We start from the raw sequence: 26,587 nt of genomic DNA on the forward strand, positions 1-26,587 counted from the left end.
GTAGTCCATTGTGGATTCTGTGGTGTGTTTAGGATCATTATCCTGTTGTAGAAGTCATCCTCTTTTCATCATCAGATCTTTTACGGTCGGTGTGGTGTTTGCTTCCAGAATTTGCTGGTATTTAATTGAATTCATTCTTCCCTCCACCAGTGAAATGTTCCCCGTGCCACTGGCTGTAACAGAGGCCAAAAGCATGATCGATCCACCCCCTGTGCTTAACAGATGGAGAGGTGTAATTTTCAAGAAATTCTGCACCCGTTTTTCTCCAAACATACCTTTGCTCATTGCTTACAAAAGTACTATTTTAACTCCATCAGTCCACGGGACGTGTATCCAAAATGTATCAGGCTTGTTTAGATGTTCCTTTGCTAACTTCTGATGCTGAATTTTGGCCGTAATGTGCAAAAGTATGTTTTGAGAAATAAGGGTGCATAATTTCATGAAAGGTACATCTCTCGAACTGTTAAGCACGGGGATGGATCGATCATGCTTTGGGCTTGTGTTGCAGCCCGTGGCACGGGGAATATTTCACTGGAAGAGGGAATAATTTATTCAGTTAAATACCAGCAAATTCTGGAAGGAAACATCTCACTGTCTGTAAAACAGCTGACAATGAAAAGAGGATGGCTTCTACAACAGAATAATGATCCGAAACACACCTCAAACTCCACAATGGACTACCTCAAGAGGAGCAGCTGAAGGTTTTTCCATGGCCCTCAGAGTCTCCCGACCTAATCATAATCGAAAATCTGTGGCTAGACCTCAAAGGAGCAGTGCATGCATGACACCCAAGAATCTCACAGAGCTAGAAGTCTTTTGCAAGGGAGAATAGGCAAAAATCCCCCGAACAAGAATTGAAAGACCCTTAGCTGGCTACAACAAACGTTTACAATCTGTGATACTTGCCAAAGAGGGTGTCACTAAGTACTGACCATGCAGTGTGCCCAAATATTTGCTTCAGGCCCTTTTCCTTTTTTACCTCGAACATGGAACATAGAATAGTACAGTACATTACAGGCCCTTCGGCCCACAATGTTGTGCAGACCCTCAAACCCTGCCTCTCATATAACCCCCCACCTTCACTTTCTCCATATACCTGGCTAGTAGTCTCTTAAACTTCACGAGTGTATCTGCCACCACCACTGACTCAGGCCGTGCATTCCACGCACCAGCCACTCTCTGAGTAAAGGACATTTATCTAATATCCCCCTTGAAATTCCCACCCCTTATTTGAAAGCCATGTCCTCTTGTACTGAGCAGTGGTGCCCTCGGGAAGAGCCGCTGGCTATCCACACTATCTATTCCTCTTAATATCTTGTATACCTCTATCATGTCTCCTCTCATCCTCCTTCTCTACAGAGAGTAAAGCCCTAACTCCCTTAATCTCTGATCATAATCTATACTGTCTAAACCATTCTAGTAAATCTCTTTTGTACCCTTTCCAATGCTTCCACATCCTTCCGATAGTGATGCGACCAGAACTGGACACAGTACTCCAAGTGTGGCCTAACCAGAGTTTTATAGAGCTGCGTCATTACCTCGCGACGCTTAAACTCTATCCCTCGGCTTATGAAAGCTAACGCCCCATAAGCTTTCCTAACTACCCTATCTACCAGTGGGACAACTTCCAGGGATCTGAGAGGGGAGATGTTATCGGTAAATATCTTTCCACGCAGATTGGAATGTGCCTGTAGCAGATTGTCTGCTGTAGTGATATGGGCAGATACATTAAGGGGACTCAAGAAACATTTCTATGGGCACATGTATGGTAGACAAACTGGACACTGAAATTTAAACAACATACATCAAAGTTGCTGGTGAACGCAGCAGGCCAAGCAGCATCTATAGGAAGAGGCGCAGTCGACGTTTCAGGCCGAGACCCTTCGTCAGGACTAACTGAAGGAAGAGTGAGTAAGGGATTTGAAAGCTGGAGGGGGAGGGGGAGATGCCAAATGATAGGAGAAGACAGGAGGGGGAGGGATAGAGCCGAGAGCTGGACAGGTGATAGGCAAAAGGGGATATGAGAGGATCATGGGACAGGAGGTCCGGGAAGAAAGACGGGGGGGGGGGGGATGACCCAGAGGATGGGCAAGAGGTATATTCAGAGGGACAGAGGGAGAAAAAGGAGAGTGAGAGAAAGAATGTGTGCATAAAAATGAGTAACAGATGGGGTACGAGGGGGAGGTGGGGCCCCAGCGGAAGCCAGAGAAGTCGATGTTCATGCCATCAGGTTGGAGGCTACCCAGACGGAATACAAGGCGCTGTTCCTCCAACCCGAGTGCGGCCCCATCCCTACAGTAGAGGAGGCCGTGGATAGACATGTCAGAATGGGAATGGGATGTGGAATTCAAATGTGTGGCCACTGGGAGATCCTGCTTTCTCTGGCGGACAGAGCGTAGATGTTCAGCAAAGCGGTCTCCCAGTCTGCGTCGGGTCTCATCAATATATAAAAGGCCACATCGGGAGCACACATTTTAATTCCACATCCCATTCCCATTCTGACATGTCTATCCACGGCCTCCTCTACTGTAGGGATGGGGCCGCACTCGGGTTGGAGGAACAGCGCCTTGTATTCCGTCTGGGTAGCCTCCAACCTGATGGCATGAACATCGACTTCTCTGGCTTCCGCTGGGGCCCCACCTCCCCCTCGTACCCCATCTGTTACTCATTTTTATGCACACATTCTTTCTCTCACTCTCCTTTTTCTCCCTCTGTCCCTCTGAATATACCTCTTGCCCATCCTCTGGGTCACCCCCCCCCTCCTTGTCTTTCTTCCCGGACCTCCTGTCCCATGATCCTCTCGTATCCCCTTTTGCCAATCACCTGTCCAGCTCTCGGCTCCATCCCTCCCCCTCCTGTCTTCTCCTATCATTTTGGATCTCCCCCTCCCCCTCCAGCTTTCAAATCCCTTACTCACTCTTCCTTCAGTTAGTCCTGACGAAGGGTCTCGGCCTGAAACGTCGGCTGCGCCTCTTCCTATAGCTGCTGCCTGGCCTGCTGCGTTCACCAGCAACTTTGATGTATGTTGCTTGAATTTCCAGCATCTGTAGAATTCCTGTTGTTTGCACTGAAATTTAAATTTCAATGGAGGGGCAGCTAGTTTTGAGGAGGCAGAGAATCTGCAGAAGTACTGAGCAGATAGGATGAATGAGTAAAGAAGTGGCAGACAGAATGTAGCCAAGGGTATCATATGTTCATGCAGCTGAAAGGCGCGCGATATTTCCCTAAGGTATGAATATTCAAAACTGAGCCCAGCTCTAAAATGAGGAGAGTAAAATTCCAGACCAACAGAATGGCCAAAAGAAGTCCAAGACCTCATCACTGGCAAAGAAAGAATCTTTGACAAGGGACGACCTGGAGTTATGGAAAGGGAATGGAATACAAGTTAAAATTGGAAATATAAAACTCGTGTAATATGGACAATGAAACGATATTACAATGGCTATTTCAAATTCCATTTAAAAAAAAATCAGATTGGTGTTGGAACCCAGGAGAGCGAATTTCACAAAATCTGGCAAATGGCTTTTAGAACAATTCGTGGATGAACACACGAAAGGAAAGGCAATTCTGGATTTGGTGTTATGTAATGAACCAGATTTTGAACTTAAGGGAACTTAAGGAACACTGAGGCGACATTGATCTTCATATGATAGAACACACTCTGCAGCTTGAAAGGTTCAAGATAAAGTCAGATATTTCATTAATTCAGTGAAGTAAAGGTAATTACAGAGCTCGGTGAGAGAAGTTGGTCATATTGATCGGATGAGGACACTTGCAGTGATGACACTAGAACAACAATGATTTCTTGGTGCAAGGCGGGAGGTGCATCTGAAAGAGAAAGTATTCTGAAGGTAGAATAAGGGAACCCTACCGGAGAAGAAAAAGTTAAAGTCAGCTTGAAAACGGAAGTGGTGAAAGATAATAGAACAAGAATTAGTGGGACTCTGGGGCATCGGGAAGCAAGAAACATAGATGAGAACTAAAATACCATAAGGAGGGAAACCATGAAATATAAAGGTGAGTAAGCCAATGATATCAAAGAGGATACCAAACATTTTTTTCAGAAATATTAAAAAAAATGAAAGAGAGGCAAGAGCACAGATCAGAGAGCTGGAAAACGATGCCGGAGAGGTCTCAATGCTTATCTTGCCTCAGTATTTGCTGTGGAAAACAGTAGCAGTATCAGGGTGCAGAAGACAGCATGGTTGTTAGTAATAAGGAGAAGGTGCTTCGGAAGGTAGAAGTTCTGAAGTTAGAAAAGTCAGCTGACCCTGATGGAGTAAAGGGCAGGGATCTTCAGTAGTTCGCTGAAAGTATTGCAGAAGGCATCAGTAATTTTCCTTCCGGAACAACTAGATTCTGCACTGATTCTGAAGAACATGAAAATTACAAATGTCACTTCACTCTTTCTGAAGAGTTTGGAAGAAGCAGAAGAACGGAAATTATAAACCGGTTAACCTGACTTCACTTGATGGGAATATGCTAAAATGGGTTAATGGAGGAGGCTTCGGGAACTTTGAGGCACATGATGAAATATATCCAATGTCTGCATAGTTTCCTCAATGGGAAATCTTACCAGAAAAATAATTTGAGGAAATAAGATGCAGAATAAACGAAGGAGAGTGATTCGATATTAATCCACACGGGTCTGCTTAGCAAGATGAGGGTTCATGGAATTACTGGAAAGGTATTAGCATGTTTGGAAAATTTAATGACTTTCAGGAGGCAATATTTTGGAAATACAGGTAGAATGGTCAAATTGGCTACCGTGGAATATTTGCTAAAAAAGATGAAAATTCAAAATTCAGAGGGCCAAATGGACTTCGGAGTCCATAAAACCATAAGACCATAACATTTAGGAGCAGACGTAGGTCTTTGGGCCCATCGAGTCTGCTCCGCCATACAACAATGGCCTGATCCACTTCATTTAGTCACCCCACTCCCCTTCTTTCTTCCCAGACCCTTTCATGGCCCGGCAAATCAAGAACCTATCTATTTCTGCCTTAAATATACCCAATGACTTAGCCGCTCGTGGCACCAAATTCCACAGATTTTCCTCCCTCTGACTAGAGTAATTTCTCCGCATCTGAGTTCAAAAAAGGACGTCCTTCAATCGTAAAGTCGTGACCTCTTGTCCTACAATCCCCTACCATGGGAAATAACTTCGCCCTATCTAATCTGTTCAGGCACTTTAACGTTTGGAATATTTCTATGAGATCCCCCCTCATCCTCCTGAGCTCCAGGGAATACAGCCCATGAGCTGCCAGACGTTCCTCATACGGTAACCCTCCCATTCCTAGAATCATTCTTGTGAATCTTCTCTGAATCCTCTCCAATGTCAGTATATCCTTTCTAAAGTCCAAAGGAGTCCTATTGTATTTATTTCGCGAGGACGAGAACATAGTTTCTGAAGCTTTAGAAGGCGATGGTGAGGCCTCACTTGGAATATTCTGAGCTGCTGATCTAAGAAATTGCGTGCTGGGTCCGGTGGAGGTTGACAATAATAATTGGGAACGTGTGGCGAGTATTTGATGGCTATACACTCTGGCTATATACTCGCTGGAGGTCAGAAGAATATTGAAAGGACTTAATAGAGTAAATCAGACGATGATGTTTCCTCCACTGGGAAGTGGAGTCGCTGACTCTATTTAAAGCGGAGGTTTCTACATTTTTGAATAGTCAGGGGGTCCAAAGCAGGAGAATGGTTTTGAGATCGATGATTATTCACCCACATTACGAGGACAACTTGGAGGTCTGGCCCAGGATAACCACTCTCCGTGCTCCATTCAGTGGCTGTATCACAGTATGGGCGATTGGGCTCAAGAACAAGAACCCTTGGACTTTTACCCAGACTGGAAAGAACTAATACCAGGGTGCAGAATTGGAGGGTAATTGGAGTGGTAGACAGTATATGTGGCATGTCAGAGGAAACGTTTTATGTGCAGAGGATGGTAGGTGCCAGATCGCAGGAAGAAAAAGATACTTTAAGGGCATTGCAGAAACTCCAAAATGGGCATGCGGATGATAAATTAAACGGAGGGTTATGTAGGTGGGAAGAGTTAGATTGATCTCAGCGTAGATAGAAGGTCGACACAACATCGTGTGCCGGAATTTCTATACAGTATGCACTAGTGTGTTCGATGATCCTGTAGTTTTCTCTTCATCAAAGGGAAGTTACTCGGGTCTCTGTTTTATATCCTGTCCAATTGTCTGATCAACCATAACCGTTCCACATTCACAAATTCTTCCTTGGAATGTGATGCTACCAGTAAACCTGAATTCACCATGGATTATGGATCAGGCCTCTGGACTGCAAACAGTGAATTCCTTCTGGAAATCCGCTGCTGTTTTCAACTGATCGCTCACTTGATAAATATTTCCTTTAAGACGGGCCGGGCATGCACTGGGATGCCTTGCAACGTTGAAGACTCAAAGCGGATAGCTGCCCTACTTCCGGGCTGTGACAGTCACCAGCCCTTTCCAGACACCCCACCCCACACGAATTCCCCACTTACCTGCGGAGTTTTCTCCACTAAGGTACCGGTTTAGGGGCTGTATGAAAGTGTCAACTGTGGGTCTATTGTTGATATCCACGTGTGTTCCAACCCAGACCGATTCATTGTAACGCCGGAGCTGTTGATAGATGATGCTGTTGTTACTGTGTGGAGTTGGAAGAGGGGATTGATGATGTGAGGCTCTGAGGGTGGGGGAGCAAGGTTAGCAGAGGAAGATGCAGGACGATGTGCTCACGGTATAAAGTAGACCCACAGGCTCTGACCAGCGGAAGAGCTTAAGGTGCCACAGGTAATTCTGAGCAGCTACACCAGGTACACCGCACATTTGTTATCAACTCGTTCCGGGACCTGCGGAATCCCGGCGAGGGGTGCAGTGACGCATCGACCTGCGAAGATATTTATAGCTCTATGCACATGGAATCAATACCCGCCCACCAATTCACTTAGGACCATAAAGTCTTTCGTTGATCTCTATCTGATCGCGTGTTTTTACTTGCGGTGCCATTCCAAGGATTTATGTGTTTGGGTTAATAATTCGTGGGCCTGCAATGATGGCAGCAGAAGCCTGCCGACCCCTGCAAGCTGCCCGCAACACAACCTCAAAACGACGGGTTTACTGTATGTTTGAAACGACCTGGGACAAATAGAGCATAGAACGGAGAACATAGAACACCACAGCGCACGCACAGGCCATTCGGGCCACCGTACTGTGCCTGGTCAGTTAAATTCGGAATCAAATGGCTAAGTGAACTCAGTCCCTCTGACTACACAATTTCCATGTCCTTAAACCTTCTCTAATCCAGACAATATCCAAGTACTTCTCTACTCTAAAGATGAAGCCCCACTCAGGTTGGAGGAACAACACCTTATATTCCGTCTGGGTAGTCTCCAACCTGATGGCATGAACATTGACTTCTCTAACTTCCGCTAATGCCCCACCTCCCCCTCGTACCCCATCCGTTATTTATTTATATACACACATTCTTTCTCTCACTCTCCTTTTTCTCCCTCTGACTATACGCCTTGCCCATCCTCTGGGTTTTTCTCCCCCCCACCCCCCCCCCGCCTCCTCATTTTCCTTCTACCTGGGCCTCCTCCCCCTCCCGCTCCAACTTTCAAATCTCTTACTAGCTCTTCCTTCAGTTAGTCCTGACGAAAAGTCTCTGCCCGAAACGTCGACTGTACCTCTTCCTAGAGATGCTGCCTGGCCTGCTGGGTTCACGAGCAACTTTGATGTGTGTTGCCTGAAATTCCAGCATCTGCAGAATTCCTCGTGTTAACATCCAAGTATAGCTCTTCTGTACTCTCACCAAAAACTGGACAGATTTCCTATAATTTTTACTTTACCCTTCTAAGTGCTCCCAGTCTGAAGTGGGGGTGGTTGTCTGTTGTCCTTCTGCTGCTGCTGGTACCCCAGTATGAGGGGTAAGGGGTTACAGGCTTCAGGACCAGTGACAAAGCATCGGATGTGATTTACACCAGGTCCTGATGCAGCGTGACGAGAAGGAATGTGCACGTGGCTGTTCCTGAAGGATATGAGCTGGACCAGGCACTGACTGGTAATGGGAGGCACAAATAAAGACGGTGAGCTTTGATACACGACCCAGAGGTTGCCTGCAGACATGTTATCAGGGAAAATGAAATGATGCGGCTGAAGGAGAGAGGGAGGCTCGGTCTGAAGGAAGGAGGGAGCAGTGATCTCATTACCTGATAATCCGCAGTGGTGCACAGGACATCCGATCCCAGACAATGACTGGAGGCAGAAACACATTGAGAGAAATAATCACCTCAGGTCAATCATCCCTCACACTTCAGAGTACCATGGATCATCATAAATGAGTCAGAGCAAGACATGTACTCTCAGAAGAATAACACGAGTGCAACAGGGATAGACACAGACAGTGGGGTGCACCGGATAAGAGGGTGCCGGTGGTTGGGAAGGAGGTCTGGTTGGTGAGCGATGCCGTGCTGGACAGCAAAGTAGGGCACGGGTAAGATGCGGGGCTGGGTACAGCAGCGAGGGGAAATGATGCGGGCATCACGAATGTAAGCAAAGCTTGGATGAAAGACTAGAGTGTGCACACAGCACTGGGGAAAAGGGGGCCCTATGAAGAGAGGCGCTGAAGGTGGGTGACGACATAAAGTGGGGGACAGTCTGGAGAGCAGGTCAGAATGGAGAGGAGCACAGGGTTGAGAAAGTCGATGTGACTGGGGGAGAGTTGGATTGAAAACAGGACGTCGCCCAGAGGAAAGGCGGCTGCGGAGTGCTGGGACTGGGTGGCGGGCATGCAGCCGTCTGATGACCGGTTAAATTGGTGAGCCCTCCACCCTCCATGAGATATTCTCTTTTTTGTTCGGCTTCTGACAGCGAATTTCTTTCTTCCAAGCAGCTTGGTTCGTAGCTCTTGTACTGTATGTTACCCACCGCCAACCGTTATTGGCGTGACACAGCGCTCATATTAAATCTTACTGCGTTGACATTCCTGTCTCGGGATACGTCGCAGGGAGAAATTGGAATTACTTTGGGCGGATTGCAGAGGTGAATGTTGTGCGGGGATGCAGGTTTGGGGAGGGAGGACACGGAAGGAACCCAACAGGGACGGCGGCGAGGCTGAGGAGGGAGTGGAGCTGGACAGGGAGTCGGGACAGAGTGACAGATGTAGACTTGCAGAAGGAATGGTACTTGGCTCAGATCTTACCTTTCACTCAAGTCAGCCTCGATGACAAGCGAGGCAACCACCAGAAACACAGGCAGCATGGTCACCCTGTTGGAAACAGGATCAGTCACTACCCAGCATATCGCACGGCAACAGGATCATTCTCAGAGTTGCACAGCAGGCAACGCTTCTTCTCGCAACACCGCTGGCTGAAAATAGTTGCTCCACAATCCTGCTAAACCTCCCAGTCAGCATCTTAAATCTATAAACTCTGATAAATGGGACCGATTCCCAGTGCGTACGTTATCCATCCTCCCCATCCGGTAGAACACATTAGTCAATCTCCTTCGTAATAGGAAGATAAAGTCACCCTGCACAGTAGCAAAAAGGAAGGAAGAACGACCAGAGAGGGAAGGAGAGAAGAGGAAAAGGGTGGGCAAAGAAGAGGAGGGCTGGTGGGAGAGAGAGTGTGGGAAGGAGAGAGTCATGTGCATGGTGTTCATAGCAAGTTTTTCACTGAACCTCCGGATGTGAGATAAAATAATTTACCTGCCGCATGAAGTGCTCCGATCACACAGGGAAAAGAGAAATTCAATTTGTTCTTGCCATGCTCTCCATATTCTCCAATGTCCAAACTAACTGCTTTACTCTCTCCCCTCCGATCTAGTGAGGATTACTGGAACCAAAATATCACCCCTTACTCTTCCTACAGCTGGTGTCTGACCTAAATATTTATTTATTCTAATTTACAAAGTTTCGGTCTTCCGCCTGTACTGTTGCAACAAAGCAAAACGCATCGCCTCATACTTCAGTGACAATTCGGAGTTTCTTTGGCAACGTCACCACCAGATCACAGTGTAGAACCTTGATCCAAAAAAAAGTGGGGCAGGGAAAACATTCTCCCCGTCTCCAGCTTGTTGAATCATTGTCCATTGGATATGTTTCATCTATCTATCTATCTATCTATCTATCTATCTATCTATCTATCTATCTATCTATCTATCTATCTATCTATCTATCTATCTATCTATCTAATCTATCCATCTACCTAATCTATCTATCTATCTATCTATCTATCTATCTATCTATCTATCTATCTAGCTATCTATCTATCTATCTAATCTATCCATTTACCTAATCTATCTATCTATCTATCTATCTATCTATCTATCTATCTATCTATCTATCTATCTATCTATCTATCTATCTATCTATTCTACCACGCTATTGTGATTTGTTCTGCCTTTGCACTGTACTGCTGCAACAAAACCACAAATTTCATCTCATACCGTATCTCAGAGATATCATACCTGATTCTGATTGTTAAATCCTGCTCAAGAGGGCAGACCAGCGTCCCTCCACACGGAATTGTCCCTATACATTCGGAGACTAAATCTGACCGCAAAACTCCGATGTATCTGCAAAAACGCCGCGTTCAATGGGAATAAACGTTTCTCAATTCAGTAATCAGGCTGCCGTGGAATACAGCTCAGCACCATCTTGGCAGTGAGATTGCAGTTTGTTACTCCAGAATGGTCTTCAGCATCTGGTGTGCTTAAACAGATCCACAATCTGAACTGTACCGTTTACTGATCTCTCTTCATTTAGTAATGACCCTGTCCATCTGCCATCTTGTCACCCACTCACTCACAGCTACACCCTGGAAAGTGTGGTGAGAAATCCCGGAAACTGGACCTGTGACCACACCCCACGATCCTCAATTAATGGCCTGAAGTCTCTGCGATCTGGGACCAATGAGCGTGTTTACACGCGACTCACTGTCTGCCAAGCGCCAGAGATAAATTCAATACCACTATTTGTCCTGTGATAATTAACCCAGTCTCAGGTTTTAACCTCACCAAGATTCTCAGCGCAGTGTTCTGCCTGATACTAAGTTCCTTTGGGGGTGGAATGAAGACGGAATGGCAGGGTAGAGAGGAAGGTGGATATAAATGCTCCAGACCGAGCCCGAGGGATGGGGGTGAGAGACAACAACAAAGTTCAATGAATGAATGGAGGCAGATGAGTGGGGTGGGGGGAGCAAGCAACGACGTTAGCGCACAGTGACAGGGGAGGCGGCGGTGTGATTAGGAGACTGGGAAGGAGAAAACAGATAAACAACAAGGAGAAAGGGAGAGAGAGCGAGAAAGATAGATAGCGAGAGAGGGAGAGAGAGAGAGAGAGAGAGGGAGAGAGAGAGAGAGACAGAGAGAGAGAGAGAGAGAGAGACAGAGACAGACAGAGAGAGAGAGAGAGAGAGACAGACAGAGAGAGAGAGAGAGAGAGAGAGAGAGAGAGAGAGACAGAGACAGACACAGAGAGAGAGAGAGAGACAGAGAGACAGAGAGAGAAGAGCGGCGATACTTGCAGTCTAATCCCTTGTCTCTAACATCCAGTTAGGAGTACAGTATCTGAAGCACCTCACTGTTCTCCACAAATCTTCCAACTGAACCTGAAGTACTTATGCAAATGATGGAAGGCATTCGCTTCGTTCGCGTCCGAGTTTGATCGTCGTCCCTTGTCCAAGGTTACACGGAGCTGCGCCTGTTCTGCTATACACGACATCCAAGCAGGGTAAGACCGGGATAGAACTATCAACTCACAGGTCAGCTTAAGTGGCAGCAGGGCCCGGGACTGACCTCGGTTACAAAACCTGGGTACATTAACCCCTTCTGCGATCTCAGCGCTCATGTAGAGTCACGATAACGAATGACTCCGGCGAGTTTGTCACACCAGACGCTGGTGTGCAGTTTTCTCATGTGTACATATAAAAATGAAGCATTTTACAGAGCGACTCTCTGACTATGACTATCCTTTAAAATAGCTCTTCAATTTACTGAATCGAAAGAAAATATTGTATCAAATCCAAAACAACTAAAAGGAATTACATATTGACACTATTTAGTTACTGTTTCTCAGCTGGGGCAGGTAAAATCTAAGGTACAGGCCGAGCCATCCACTCATATTTCTCAATTGTGGGAAAGGTCAGAATATCTTAGTGGTGTTAAGTTTTGAAGATTTTTGGAGGTTTGCATAACTATTGCCGCGTTGGCCTAATTGTTTATTTCAATTGTGTAGTCCTTTTGCGATTATATGAGTTGCTTAAATTGCTAATGTATTCACGCTGAAATTTGAGAAGATGAAACAAAAGTTGACGAATCTTTATTACAGTGGACGAAATGGAATTATAGAGTCCTGAGTGAGTAGTCGGCCAGAACCGTTTGAACAAGAATGAGAAGCAGTAGCTGACATTAATGGATACAATTCAGAAGGCAGAGGATGCATGGATTTCAAAGTGTAAGGAATTTTCTAAACAAATGTTGCCACAGCCGTCAATATAAGGGAAATCAAAGGCAACGTAAAAGCCGAAAAGAGGGCATTTAATTGAGAAAAAAATATTGGAAGGTTTAATTTTTTGTCAACACTGAAAACACAACCGAAGGCAGGGGAAATGTCATCAAAAAGGTACAAACGGAATACAAAAACAAGCTAGCCAATAATATGAAAGAGGTTATCAAAAGTTTCTTCACATACATACATTGTAAAAGAAATGCGGGGGAATCGATGTCCAACCACTGCAAAACGATGCCGGAGAGGTGGTAAAGGGGACAACAAATTGGTGGACTAATTGAATAAGTGTTTTACATCAGTCTTACTGACTACCAGTAAAGTGAACATTCCATGCGTCAGGGATCATAGAAACAGAGAAACATAGAAAATAGGTGCAGGAGTAGGCCATTCGGCCCTTCGAGCCTGCACCGCCATTTATTATGATCATGGCTGATCATCCAACTCAGAACCCCGCCCCAGTCTTCCCTCCATACCCCTGACCCCTGTAGCCACAAGGGCCATATCTAACTCCCTCTTAAACATAGCCAATGAACTGGCCTCAACTGTTTCCTGTGGCAGAGAATTCCACAGATTCACCACTCTCTGTGTGAAGAAGTTTCTCCTAATCTCGGTCCTAAAAGGCTTCCCCTTTATCCTCAAACTGTGGCCCCTCGTTCTGGACTTCCCCAACATCGGGAACAATCTTCCTGCATCTAGCCTGTCCAATCCCTTTAGGATCTTATACGTTTCAATCAGATCCCCCCTCAATCTTCTAAATTCCAACGAGTACAAGCCCAGTTCATCCAGTCTTTCTTCATATGAAAGTCCTGCCATCCCAAGAATCAATGTGGTGAACCGTCTTTGTACTCCCTCTATGGCAAAGATGTCTTTCCTCAGATTAGGGGACCAAAACTGCACACAATATCAGATTAGGGGACCAAAACTGCACACAATTCAGATGAGGGGACCAAAACTGCACACAATTCAGATTAGGGGACCAAAACTGCACACAATCATGCAGTGTGTTAAGCTACCAGGACTGGAGAGAAGGTTCTAGAGAAGCTGAAAGGGCTTAAGGTTGGTAGGTCACCAGGATCTGATGCTGTAGACTCCTTGGCTGTGAAAGCGGTGTCTGAAGAAATCGGAGAGCATTTGCAATGACCTTTTAACAATCAATAGTTTCAGGAAAAGTTCGATAAAACCTGGAAAATTGCAAATGTCTTCCATTCTTCCAGAAGGGAGAGAGAAAGAAGGAACACCACCATAGGCTCAGTTAGTCTGTTATCAGTGTTTGTGAATATATTGGTTTCAATTGTTAAGGATGAGCTCCCAGGATGTTTGGAGGCATGCGATAAAATAGGCCTTAGTCAGGATAGTTTCCTCATGGGAAATCTATGCCTGACAAATGTGATGCAATTCTTTAAAGAAACAGCAAGCCGGATAGACAATGGAAAACAGAGGGATATAATGCATTTGTGTTCTCAGACAAGGTCCATTATATGATGATGCTTAAAAAGCTATTAGCGCATGGTATTATAGAACATATTCTAGCATGGTAATTTCAGCGGGTGATTGGCAGGGGTTAGGTATGGGAAGCAAGCAAGCCTTTTCTATTTGACTGCCCTTAACTAGTATTACTCCACAGGGTTCTCTGTTGGGACCGATTGTTTTTTACGTTATATGCGTTATACATCAATACTATATATGATGGAAATTGTTGACATTGCTGGTAAGTTTGCTGACTATATGAACACAGGTGGAATGGTAGCTAGTTTTCAAGAAGTAGATATGCTACAAAAGGGCAGACAAATTAAGAGAATTGCAAGAAATGGCAGATGCAATACGGTGAGGAAAATAATGCACTGTAGAAGAAATGTTTGGCTTGAATATTTTCTAAATGGGCCAAACTATGGAAAAAAAAGAGCCGCAAAGGGACTTGGGAGTTCTTGGGAAGTATTCCCTAAAGTTTAATTTGCGGGATGCGCCTGTGGTAAAGGAGGTAAATGCAATTTCCATTTAAAGAGGACTGGGATATAAATGCCTGGAGCATTGTGAGCAGTTTTTTTGGCCATTTGTCTTTGAAAGTATTTGCTAACGTTGGACAGCGTTCAAACGAGGTTCACAGAAATGATTCCGGCATTGTCAGTGATATCATATGAAGTGCGTTTCCTTTATCTGGGCCTGTACACACTGGAGTTCAGAGGAATGGAGAGTGACCTCATCGGAACCTATCGAATGGTGATATGTCTTGACAGAATTGATTTCGACCAAGTGAAAGAGCCTGAGAAAAGAGACCTTTTCGAACGGACATGATGAGAAAATTCTTTCGGCAGACAGCTGTGAATACGTGGAATTTCCTGCTATAGGTAGCTGTAGATGACACGTCTTTATGTTTTTTTTCAGGCAGATGGTGTTTGACTCTTAATTGGCCAGGTCATGAGGAAATACGGGGAGAAGGCAGGAGACTGGTGCTTAGAGGAGAACTTGGTTCCCCCATGATGAAATGGCGGAGCAGACTCGATGGTCTGAATTGCGTTTATCTGCACCTAAATCGTACGGTCTTACGGAATTTCCGGCAGCAATTCGGAGGTGCGGAATATATACATATCAAGGAGGAGAAATTTCAGTATTCTAAAGGTAAGTTGACCCAACCGTGGTGACAAGAAGAGTCACAGCCAAAAGAAAATCCAAAAACAAGGCATATAATAGAACAGAAATTTCTAGGGCGTTAGACGATTGGGACACGTTTGAAAACAACTGGAGGCAATTAAAAAAATCCACGAAGAGGGAAAGAATGTAATGCGAATAGCAGTCAGCCAATAATATTAAAGAGTAAAACAAAAGTTTATTTTTCATGTTTAAAACGTAAACACGAGGAAATCTGCAGATGCAGGAAATTCAAGCAACACACACAAAATGCCGGTGAACACAGCAGGCCAGGCAGCATCTATAGGAAGAGGTACAGTCGACGTTTCGGGCCGAGACCCTTCGTCAGGACTAATCGAAAGAAGAGATAATAAGAGATTTGAAAGCGGAGGAGATGCTCACAGCATTTTTGTGTGTTGCTCCACTGTTAAATTGTCTGTTTTGGGTTGGAAAACATGCGGACCTCAGCACCCTTCCTCATCTAAGATGTACAGTACTTGGAACTCTTGGACCAAAAACTACCGAGGTATGTGTTGGATGTGTCAGAAATGAAGCTGTGACAGTTATCTCATGTGTCTGCGCTGCACCTTCACCATTGCAAAACAGCGCAGTATGTGAGTGTTTCTGCCTCTTCCTGTCTTCCTCAGCCCGCCGGTTCTGTAAAGTACTTTGATAGTGGATCGATCAGCAGAGCTACAGCATCGGATATGTATAGGGATCTCCCAGAATGAGCTAAAATTGTACTGCCCGAAGGGCCGATCCGGCGTCCGTGGTGAATTCCGGAATAAAGGTGGCAGCAGACGTAAAAGTCATAATAGTGCGGCCTCATGTGGTCGGTTAGACGACTGGACAGGATATGAAATAGAGCTAAAAGTAACTCTAAGTTTTATAAGGAATGGGATATTAAAGTGTCAGGGAACATAGAAGACTGCAGTCCGTTAAACTATTTGAACTACGATCTTGTGTGGACAATTTAACTCAATCTCAGATCAATCTAAAACTTTCCTCCTCCATAGCCTACATTTTGCTTTCATGCACATGCCTCTTTAAGAACCTTTTAAATAATTCCAATATATATTGTCCTGAGTTAAAGATGGCTGCGCGACGTAGCTCGCAGAGGCCAGTCGGTGGAGATGTCTGTTATTTGTCAAGTAGGGTACCGTGCACAATCCTGATTTGATGGAGACGGACGTGAGTCACGGAGGAACATCTGGTGAACTTCTGAAATGCCTGCAACGCTGCTGCTACTACTGTGTAGTCTAGAATCTCCCGAGGAGAAGGCCCTGAGTCCTCGGCTTTGCTTGTTGTTCGGCGGCCGGGGTGAGTTCGAACCGCTCAACAGAGGATGGTGCTCGGAGAGGCTGTGTCGAGGGGCTGGTCGGAGGCTCGAAGTTTTCGGACGGACTCAGAGTCCGCTGCGGTCGGGTGCTTCCAATGGTGCTGCATGGGCAAGTTAGCGGCGCTTGGAGGTTCATGGCGGGGGGAGTTCCTCCCTTCTGCCACCTGCGTGAGATGATGAGAATCAGGACTTTGAGACTTTTTTTTTTACTGTGCTCATGGCCTGCTCTTTATCAAATTATGGTAATGTTTTACACTGTTGAAACTGTATTTTATAATTATGTGGTTTTGTCAGTTTTAGTCTTGGTTTGTCCTGTGTCTTTCTTGCGATATCATTCTGGACGAACGGTGCATAATTTTTAATGCATTTATTTCTAAATGACAATAAACGAGGACTGATTGTCCTCATAATCTAATCTAATCTATCTGCCTCCCTTGCCACCCCTACTCGCGTTTTAACCTACCTACTATTCAGTGGGAAAAATATGCATCTGACATTACATATACACTTCCTTCCAATTGCTATAATATTATACCCCATCGTATTAACCATTTCTGCCTTGGGAAACGGTCTCTGTCCTTGATCCACTCAATCCATGTTCTCTTGTAACAAACCACCTCTCATTTTCATTAAAGCCAAAGAGAGAAACCCGAGGATGCTAAGTCACCTTATCAGAGAGGATAACCAGACAGCCTACAGGGATGAGGTCCAGCACCTGGCCGCGTGGTGTGCCGACAACAATCTGGCCCTTAACACCCAGAAGACCAAGGAGATCATTGTGGACTTCAGGCATGCTAGGAGCTTCACTCACGTCCCCATCTACATCAACGGATCTATAGTGGAGCGTGTATCAAGCTTCACGTTCCTTGGTATCCACATTTCCGAGGATCTCACCTGCTCCCTGAACTCCTCCATCCTGATCAAAAAGGCGCAACAGCACCTTTATTTCCTGCAGAGCATCAAGAAATTTCAAATCTGTCCCAGGATACTGACGGACTTTTACCGCTGTACCATTGAGAGTATACTCACCAACTACATCTCAGTGTGGTATGGCAATTATCCTGCATCGCACCGCAAAGCACTCCAGCGTGTAGCGAAAACTGCTCAGCGGATTATCGGCACCAAATTGCCCACCATTGAGAACATCTACCATAAACTCTTCCTGGGCAGGGCGAAAAGCATTATCAAGGATGCATCTCACCCTAACCATGGACTTTTTACTCTCCTCCCATCAGGTAGGCGCTACAGGAGCTTCCGCTCCCGCACCAACAGGCACAGGACAAGCTTCTTCCCTGAGGCTGTGACCCTACTGAACCTCGCATCACAGCGCTAAGCAGTATTGCATCCATATTGTACTGTCTCAGTACTTCTATATCTGTGTGTAGTAGCAGTTACTTTTTATTCGCAGTTATTTTTTTTCAATAACACTATTCTTTGCATTTCTGGTTAGATGCTAACTGCATTTCGTTGGCTTTGTGTCTGTACTCGGCACAATGACAATAAAGGTGGATCAAATGATCGTCTTGGGGCTGGGAATATAAGTGGCTCTGGTTTCGAGGGTGGCTGCTGGTTCGTCTGGTCTATATCCCGTCCTCTCCTCTGTGGGGTAAGCCAGACCGTCTTTGCCGTTACTGTGCGGTTGGATCTGTCCCTTCCTGTCCTTGCCTCCGTTGGATAAGCCAGACCATCTTTGCCGTTATCCTGAGGCTGGACTGTTCCCTTCCCTTCTCCTTCCTTCTGAAGCCTTGCCGGCAATCTGTGTATGAAGCTTTGCCTGGAACCTGTGCCTCGAGCCTTGCCTGCAGCCTGTGTCTGGAGCCTTGCCTGAAACCTGTGTCTGAAGCCTTGTCGGCAATCTGTGTCTGAAGCTCTGCCTGGAACCTGTGTCTCGAGCCTTGCCTGTAACTTTGTCAACTTCAAACACCGGAGCGAGACCGGAGCCTTGCTGTGTCAAGACAAGGAACAGTGTATCGTTGATTTGGAACTATCTTGGTGTCCACGCCTTCGCTACCTAGTGTTCAGAACTGTTTCCATGTCCACGCCTTCGCTAGGGCAGATCCGACCGTTTACCGCTACCTAGTGTTGGGAACCGTCTCGTCATGTGCAGCATTCTTGTAGAGCCCCGGCCCCAGGTCCTGTTCCCAAGGAGGAGTCCTGGCTCTGTGTTCCATGTCCCTGTGTTCCTGTCTCTCAACTCCCAGGCTCCGTGTTCCCGTGCTCTGGCCCAAGGCTCTGTCTTCCTGTTCTCCCCAAGAACAAAGCTCTGCGTTCTGCGTTCCTGTTGCCCCATGTCCAAGGCTTCTAGGTTCCTGTAGTCCCAGGTCCAAGGTTTCAAGGCTCCTGTCGTCCCAAGTCCAAGGTTCGCTGCTCCTTTCGTCCCAAGTCCAAGGTTTGGCTGTTCCTGAGTACCAAGTCAAGGCTTCGTGCTCCCGTCCTGTCCATGTTCCTCGTCCTGTCCATATGCCTCGTCCTGTCTAATTGCTTCGTCCTGTGCTGGAGCTTCCTCGTCCTGTACTGGAGTTTTCCCGTCATGCCCAAGAATCTCTCGTTCTGTCCTATAGCCTCGCCAAGACGTCGTCATGTCTTCGCCTAGTTCCGGAGTCCGCGTCCCAGTCAAGACCCAGATTTTGGGTCCTTGTCCAGTCACTGGCTCGGAGTCCGAACTCAAGCCTCGTCATGTCCTCGCCTTGAAGAACCCGAGCCTCGTCATGTCCTTGCCTAGTTCCGGGGTCCGGGCCTGAGTCAAGACCCATGTTCTGGGTCCTTGTCCAGTCTCCAGCTGGGAGTCCAAGCCCAGACTCCTAGTTTCCAGTTTCTTTTCCTGGTCCTGCTTGCCTAGCCAATGTCCTAGCCAAGTTTGTGCTCTTATCCTAGCTCCTAGTACTTCAGTGTCTGTGTCTTGCATTTGGATCCGCCTCCCAGCGCCAGCGCCCCGGCTATGACACTGAAAGTATGATACGGACGCGACGGGTTCTGTTTTCACGGGGAAGCAGCGGGAGCTGTGAATTGATCTAGCAGAGAAGGTGTCGAAGCAAGAACAGCATCAGGATTTGGAAGTCATTTGGACAGCACAATGGAGAGGGACAACTTGGAGTGATACCGGTCAAATGTGGAGAAATAAGTGTAATTTCCCCTGAAATTTCGACAAGTTAATCTTTTGCATACCTGCTGCTTGAGGCTGAATCCCTCCAGCACTTTTTCTGTGACCTGGATGGGTTGCAGACGTTGACAGGTGTGCTAGGAAGGTCTCAAGGATGGGTTGCAGACGTTGACAGGTGTGCTAGGAAGGTCTCAAGGATGGGTTGCAGACGTTGACAGGTGTGCTAGGAAGGTCTCAAGGATGGGTTGCAGACGTTGACAGGTGTGCTAGGAAGGTGACCTGGATGGGTTGCAGACGTTGACAGGTGTGCTAGGAAGGTCTCAAGGATGGGTTGCAGACGTTGACAGGTGTGCTAGGAAGGTCTCAAGGATGGGTTGCAGACGTTGACAGGTGTGCTAGGAAGGTCTCAAGGATGGTTTGCAGACGTTGACAGGTGTGCTAGGAAGGTCTCCAGCTTAGACCCCAAATGTTATCCGTCAACTATTCGTTTTTTTTAATAATTCTTTGGATGACCCGAATGTGTCTGCTTCCGTCACCATTCCTGGCAAAGAATGTCAAATCTCCAAAGGACTTCTTAACCCACCTGTCAGCGTCTGGAACCGAGCCAGGTCACTGACAAACTGATGAAGGGATTCGCCATCTCATGACCCGAATGTGTCTGCTTCCGTCACCATTCCTGGCAAAGAATGTCAAATCTCCAAAGGACTTCTTAACCCACCTGTCAGCGTCTGGAACCGAGCCAGGTCACTGACAAACTGATGAAGGGATTCGCCATCTCAAGAAGCAGGTATGGAGAAGAACAACTTGTCGATATCTCGGCCAGGTTAGTCTTCTTTCTCCACATTTTGCCCGCATTCGTCCAAGCCGTCCTTATCCGTGAACCAGTCCAACTGTCTTTCAGGCCATGATAGAAACATTGAACCATAGAACATTTCCCTTCTTGGCTGTGCCGAACCATTTTTTTTCCTGCCTCGTCCCACTGACCTGCACCTGGACCACATCCTTCCGTACACCTGTCATCCCTGTACCTGTCCAGGTTTTTCTTAAATGTCAAAAGTGAACCCACATTTACCACTTCATCAGGCAGCTCATTCCACAATCCCACCGCTCTCTGTGTGAAGAAGCACCCCCCCAATGTTCCCATTAAATTCCCCCCCCCACCCTTAACCCATGTCCTCTGGTTTTTTTCTCCCCTTGCCTCAGTGGAAAAAGCCTGCTTCCATTCACTCTATCTATACCCATCATAATTTTATATACCTCTATCAAATCGCCCCTCATTCTTCTACGCTCCAGGGAATAAAGTCCTAACCTATTCAACCTTTACTCCTGTTTTCTTCTCAGCCAGAGCGCCAGAGACCCAGTGGTTGTGTTTCCTGCTGGTAGGTCGTCCCTCTCAATAGGCGTATATTCAAAGTTGTATACTTATTATTGAGCGGCACGATCCCGGGGCTTTTCTCCACTGACTGCTCATTTCGCTTCCTTCTTTCCTTTCTCCTGAAACCTGAAGTGACCACCTCCCTGTATCTCCGAACTGTCACTTCAACCATACCAGTGACCAAGAAGAGTGTGGTCAGCTTCCTAAACGACTATCGCCCAGCGGCACTTACATCCACAGTGATGAAGTTGTTTGAGGGGTTGGTGCTGAAACCGATCAGTATCTGTGTGAGGAGTGCCGTGGATCCACTCCACATTGTCTACCGAGACAATAGGTCTACAGCAGATCTTCTAAGTCTCCATAGCTCAACATTAATTCTGAATTGCTAAGCACTTGAATCTGATCGCCTCACAATACGTTTTCCCGTCCGAGGGGAAATCAATCTTTGTGTGTTACACATTATCATTTTCACGATGCCTGTGTGTCACCTTTGAAATAGTATTGACTGCTCTGTTTAGCCTTAATATCCCCGTTTGTTGCAGGGAAGTGCGATGCTGCGCCATGTTCAAATATATTTGCTGTTCACGATCAGTATGCATAGATTCCAGAATTTTACGTTCCCTTAACATTAACCCACCTTGTCATCCTAACACTGTATAGTTCCCCGTCTTGTGAGCAGCATTCAGTTGTGGGAAACAAAGGAGTTAATAAATCGGCTCAGATGTCATTCTGGATAACACCCGAGATGGGGGTGAGTGGGTGTCTAAATAACGAATAAACTGAGCGGTAATTTTATGACGTGCACCTGCACACTAACTTGTTAATGCAAATCAGCCTATCATGCGGCACCAGTTCAGTTACTTCAATATAAACATTCAGAAATGGTCAAGGGATCCAGGTGTTGTTCAGGACAAACGTCAGATTGGGGAAAAATATGACCTGAGTGACTTTGAAAGTGCAAGGATTGCTACTGCCGACGGTAAGAAAGGTAGTTTTAATATCTCAGAATCTGCTGATCCTCTGGGATTGTCACGCACAACTCTCTCGAATTACAGAGAATGGTACGAACAACAAACAAACAAACATGCAGTGAGTGTCAGTGCTGTGCGGGAAAACGCCTTGTTAATGAGAGAGACCAGAGGAGAATGCGCTACACTGATTCAATCTGCCAGGAAGGCGACAGTAACTCTAATAATCACAGGTGACAGAAGTAGTCTGCAGACGAGCATCACTGAACCGTAACATGTCCAACATTGAAGTGGACGGGCTGCAGCAGCAGAAGACAACAGACAATAGGTGCAGGAGTAGGCCATTCGGCCATTCGAGCCAACACCGCCATTCACTGTGATCATGGCTGATCATCCACAATCAGTATCCAGTTCCTGCCTTATCCCCATAACCTTTGATTCCGCTATCTTTAAGAGCTCTATCCATCTCTTTCTTGAATGCATCCAGAGACTTGGCCTCTACAGCCTTCTGGGGCAGAGCATTCCATACATCCACCACTCTCTGGGTGAAAAAGTTTTTCCTTAACTCCTTTCTAAATGGCCTACCCCTTATTCTTAAACTGTGGTCTCTGGTTCTGGACTCACCCATCAGAGGGAACATGCTTCCTGCCTCCAGCGTAGCCAATCCCTTAATAATCGTATATGTTTCAATAAGATCCCCTCTCAGCCTTCTAAATTCCAGATTATAAAAGCCCAGTCGCTCCAGTCTTTTGACATATGACAGTCCCGCCATCCTGGGAATTAACCTTGTGAACCTACGCTGCATTCCCTCAACAGCAAGGATGTCCTTCCTCAAATTTGAGACCAAAACAGCACACAGTACTCCAGGTGTGGTCTCACCAGGGCCCTGTACAGCTGCAGAAGGACCTCTTTGCTCTTATACTCAATTCCCCTTGTTATGAAAGCCAGCATGCCATTAGCTTTCTTCACCGCCTGCTGTACCTGCATGCTTGCTTTCAGTGACTGATGTACAAGAACACCTAGATCTCGTTGTACACCGCCTTTTCCTAACTTTACTACATTTGGATAATAACCTGCCTTCCCGTTCTTACCACCAAAGTGGATAACCTCACAGTTATCCACATTAACCTGCATCTGCCATGCATCTGCCCACTCACCCAGCCTGTCCAAGTCACCCTGCATTCTCATAACATCCTCTTCACATTTCACACTGCCACCCAGGTTTGTGTTATCGGCAAATTTGCTAATGTTACTTTTAATTCCCTCGTCTAAATCATTAATATATACTGTAAACAGCTACGGTCCCAGCACTGAACCCTGCTGTACCCCACTGGTCACCGCCTGCCATTCCGAAAGAGTCCCATTAATCGCTACTCTTTGTTTTCTGTCAGCCAGCCAATTTTCAATCCATGTCAGTACTCTGCCCCCAATACCATGTGCCCTAATTTTGCCCACTAATCTCCTATGTGGGAATTTATCAAAGGTTTTTTGAAAGTCCAGGTCCACTACATCCACTGGCTCTCCCTTGTCCATTTTCATAGTTACATCCTCAAAAAATTCCAGAAGATTAGTCAAGCACGATTTCCCCTTCGTAAATCCATGCTGACTCGGACCAATCCTGTTACTACTATCCAGATGTGTCGTAATTTCATCTTTTATAATTGACTCCAGCATCTTTCCCACCACCGACGTCAGGCTACCAGGTCTATAATTCCTTGTTTTCTCTCTTCCTCCCTTCTTGAAGAGAGGGACAACATTAGCTACCCTACAATCCACAGGAACTGATCCTGAATCTATAGAACATTGGAAAATGATTACCAATGCATCCACGATTTCTAAAGCCACCTCCTTAAGTACCCTGGGATGCAGACCATCAGGTCCCGGGGACTTATCAGCCTTCAGACCCAACAGTCTATCCAACACCATTTCCTGTCTAATACAAATTTCCTTCAGTTCATCCATTACCCTAGGTCCTTTGGTCACTATTATATCTGGGAGATAGTTTGTGTCTTCCCTAGTAAAGACAGATCCAAAGTACCTGTTCAACGCCTCTGCCATTTCCTTGTTCCCCATAATAAATTCACCCGGTTCTGTCTTCAAGGGCCCAATTTTGGTCTTAACTTTTTTTTTTCCTTTTCACATACCTAAAGAAGCTTTTACTATCCTCCTTTATATTCTTGGCTAGTTTACCTTCGTACCTCATTTCTTCTCCGCGTATACCCTTTTTAGTTCCCTTTTGTTGCTCTTTAAAAGTCTCCCAATTCTCCGTCTTCCCACTCATCTTTGCTATGTTATACTTCTCTTTTATTTTTTATGCTGTCCATTACTTCCCTTGTCAGCCACGGCCTCCCCTTACTCCCCTTAGGATCTTTCTTCCTCTTTGGAATGAACTGATCCTGCACCTTCCGCATTATTCCCAGAAACACTTGTCATTGCTGTTCCACTGTCATCCCTGCTAGGGTATTGTTTCATTGAACTTTGGCCAGCTCCTCCCTCATAGCACCATAGTTCCCTTTGTTCAACTGTAATACTGACACTTCCAAGTTTCCCTTCTCCCTCTCAAATTGTAGATTAAAACTTATCATATTATGGTCACTACCTCCTAATAGCTCCATTACCTCGAGGTCCCTGATCAAATCCGGTTCATTGCACAACACTAAATCTAGAATTGCGTTCTCTCTGGTAGGCTCCAGTACAAGCTCCACGAACATATACTCAGTTGCTACTTTATTAGGTACAGAGCGTGCATAGTAAAGTGTCCACTGAGTACAGACTTCGATATTTGTATCGACAGTCAGAGAGAGTTAATGCAGGAAGTTTTATTTTAAATATCACCGCCAGGGTCATGTCGGTTTTCCTTAAAACACACACACAGACAAAAGTATACATATCTGTAAAGCCACACAACTTTGAAGACAACATTGAACAGCTGGAGACACTAGAAATCCTGTCCTGAAAAGGTATGGTGGGGGTATTAATTCACCATAAAGTTGCCCACCCAGTGGAGTCTCTGTGTTTACTTTGTACTGAGCTCCTCATTCTGTTTGCAGCGAATCCGAGCACCGGAAACTTGTTGGTGCAAACTGTAAGTGAACACACGGTGGGCAATATTCAGCTGATAACACGCTCATGAACCTGGGCTTCACACTAATCAGCACGTAATTCCATGCCCTGTTCCACACCCCATGAAATAAACGACACAAAAACTCAGTCAAGTATTTGGTTATATTGTGCTGTTGGGTCCAGTCTTAATACTGTACCTGAGTGCACGATGGCACAGATAACATCCGGTATCTGTGGAAAATTGGATCTGCTCCGGGGAGCAAAGGCGACCCGCATCCCGGCTCCGTTCAGTTGGTATCATCACAGTAATTCATCGCAACGCTCACAGAATGCTGGAGGAACTCAGCCGGCCAGGCAGCGTCGATGGAAAACAGTACAGTCGCCGTTTCGGGCCGAGACCCTTCGGCAGGACCGCTTCGCCGAGCACCTGCACTCCGTCCGCCAGTAAAGCCGTTCTGAGAGCAAAATCGCCTTGTGAATGAGAGAGAGCGGAGGGGAAAGGCCAGACGGACTCAATCTGCCCGGAGGACGACAGTAACTCAAGTAACCACGATACAGCTGTGCTCTGCAGAGAGGCATCACCGGACGCACATCATGTCGAAGATTGAACTGGGCGGGTTACAGCTGTGGAAGACCACGGACGTACACTCAGTGGCCACATTATTAAGTACAGGAGGTGCACGGCACAGTGCCCACTGATCTTTGTTATTAACAGCCAGTGAGATTTAATTCAGAAAGTTGTAATTTAAACATCACTGCCATATGCATGCTGTCTTCGCTAAAATAACATACTCAGACATACAGAAAGAAAACATATATTTCCGTAAAACCACGTAATATTAACGACAATATTGAAATGGCAGAAATACCAGAAATACTGCCGGCCATGGGGCATATTAAAACACCACAACGTTGTCCACCCGGTGCAGTCTCTGCCCTGACTTCACACTGAGCTCCTCACCCTCCTTCCAGTCAATCCGAGAACCTGAGTTTTTTGGGTCCAAACAGTAAGTGAACACACCGTGAGCAATGTTCAGTTGATAAAGCACATGTCAGCCAGGCATTCACACTATGCAGCGTGTAACTGCATACCCTGCTCACCAGCACTTCAAATGAACGACACAAAAAACAATTCAAACTGCTTGTCCCGGTTTACTGTTGTACTTCAGTGCACAGTGACGAAGATTAAATATATCACGACAATTTGATCTGCATCAGGGAGGATCCGCGACCCACATCCCGGTTAGACTGGTGACATTGTATTCAAATCTGCAGATGCTGGAATTTCAAGCAACACACACAAAAAATGCAGATGAACGCAACAGGCCAGGCAGCATCTATAGGAAGAGGTACAGTCGACGTTTCGGGCTGGGACCCTTCGTCAGGACTAACTGAAAGAAGAGATAATAAGAGATTTGAAAGTTGGAGGGGGAGGAGAGATCCGAAATGATAGGAGAAGACAGGGGTGTGTGGGGGCGGAGGGGTGGCGCTTAGAGCTGGAAAGTTGATTGGCAAGAGGAAACCCCGGAAATACCCGAGGACAACGGGCGCTGTCAACTGTCGTGAAAAGTTATGAGTTTGGAATAATCTTTTG

At 46.1% G+C, this 26,587-nt stretch overlaps 1 protein-coding gene across 5 annotated transcripts in view; it reads right to left on the bottom strand.

Moving 5' to 3' along the window:
• The window catches only part of LOC134342030 (uncharacterized), a 96,256-nt gene that overhangs the window by 67,538 nt on the left and 2,131 nt on the right, over positions 1 to 26,587 (bottom strand). For 4 of the 5 annotated variants that reach the window (XM_063039969.1, XM_063039967.1, XM_063039966.1 and 1 more), the window contains exons 2-4: positions 9,215 to 9,280; positions 8,223 to 8,268; positions 6,516 to 6,633 (exon numbers count right to left, since the gene is read on the bottom strand). In XM_063039969.1, the coding sequence (XP_062896039.1) occupies positions 6,516 to 6,633; positions 8,223 to 8,268; positions 9,215 to 9,273 (223 nt within the window). In that variant the 5' untranslated portion in view covers positions 9,274 to 9,280. Of the gene's footprint in view, positions 1 to 6,515; positions 6,634 to 8,222; positions 8,269 to 9,214; positions 9,281 to 25,862; positions 25,904 to 26,587 lie in introns of those variants that run through there. The other variant, XM_063039968.1, reaches the window with a different exon arrangement.

The sequence above is a fragment of the Mobula hypostoma genome, unplaced genomic scaffold (assembly GCF_963921235.1).
Source record: "Mobula hypostoma unplaced genomic scaffold, sMobHyp1.1 scaffold_79, whole genome shotgun sequence".
NCBI lineage: Eukaryota > Metazoa > Chordata > Chondrichthyes > Myliobatiformes > Myliobatidae > Mobula > Mobula hypostoma.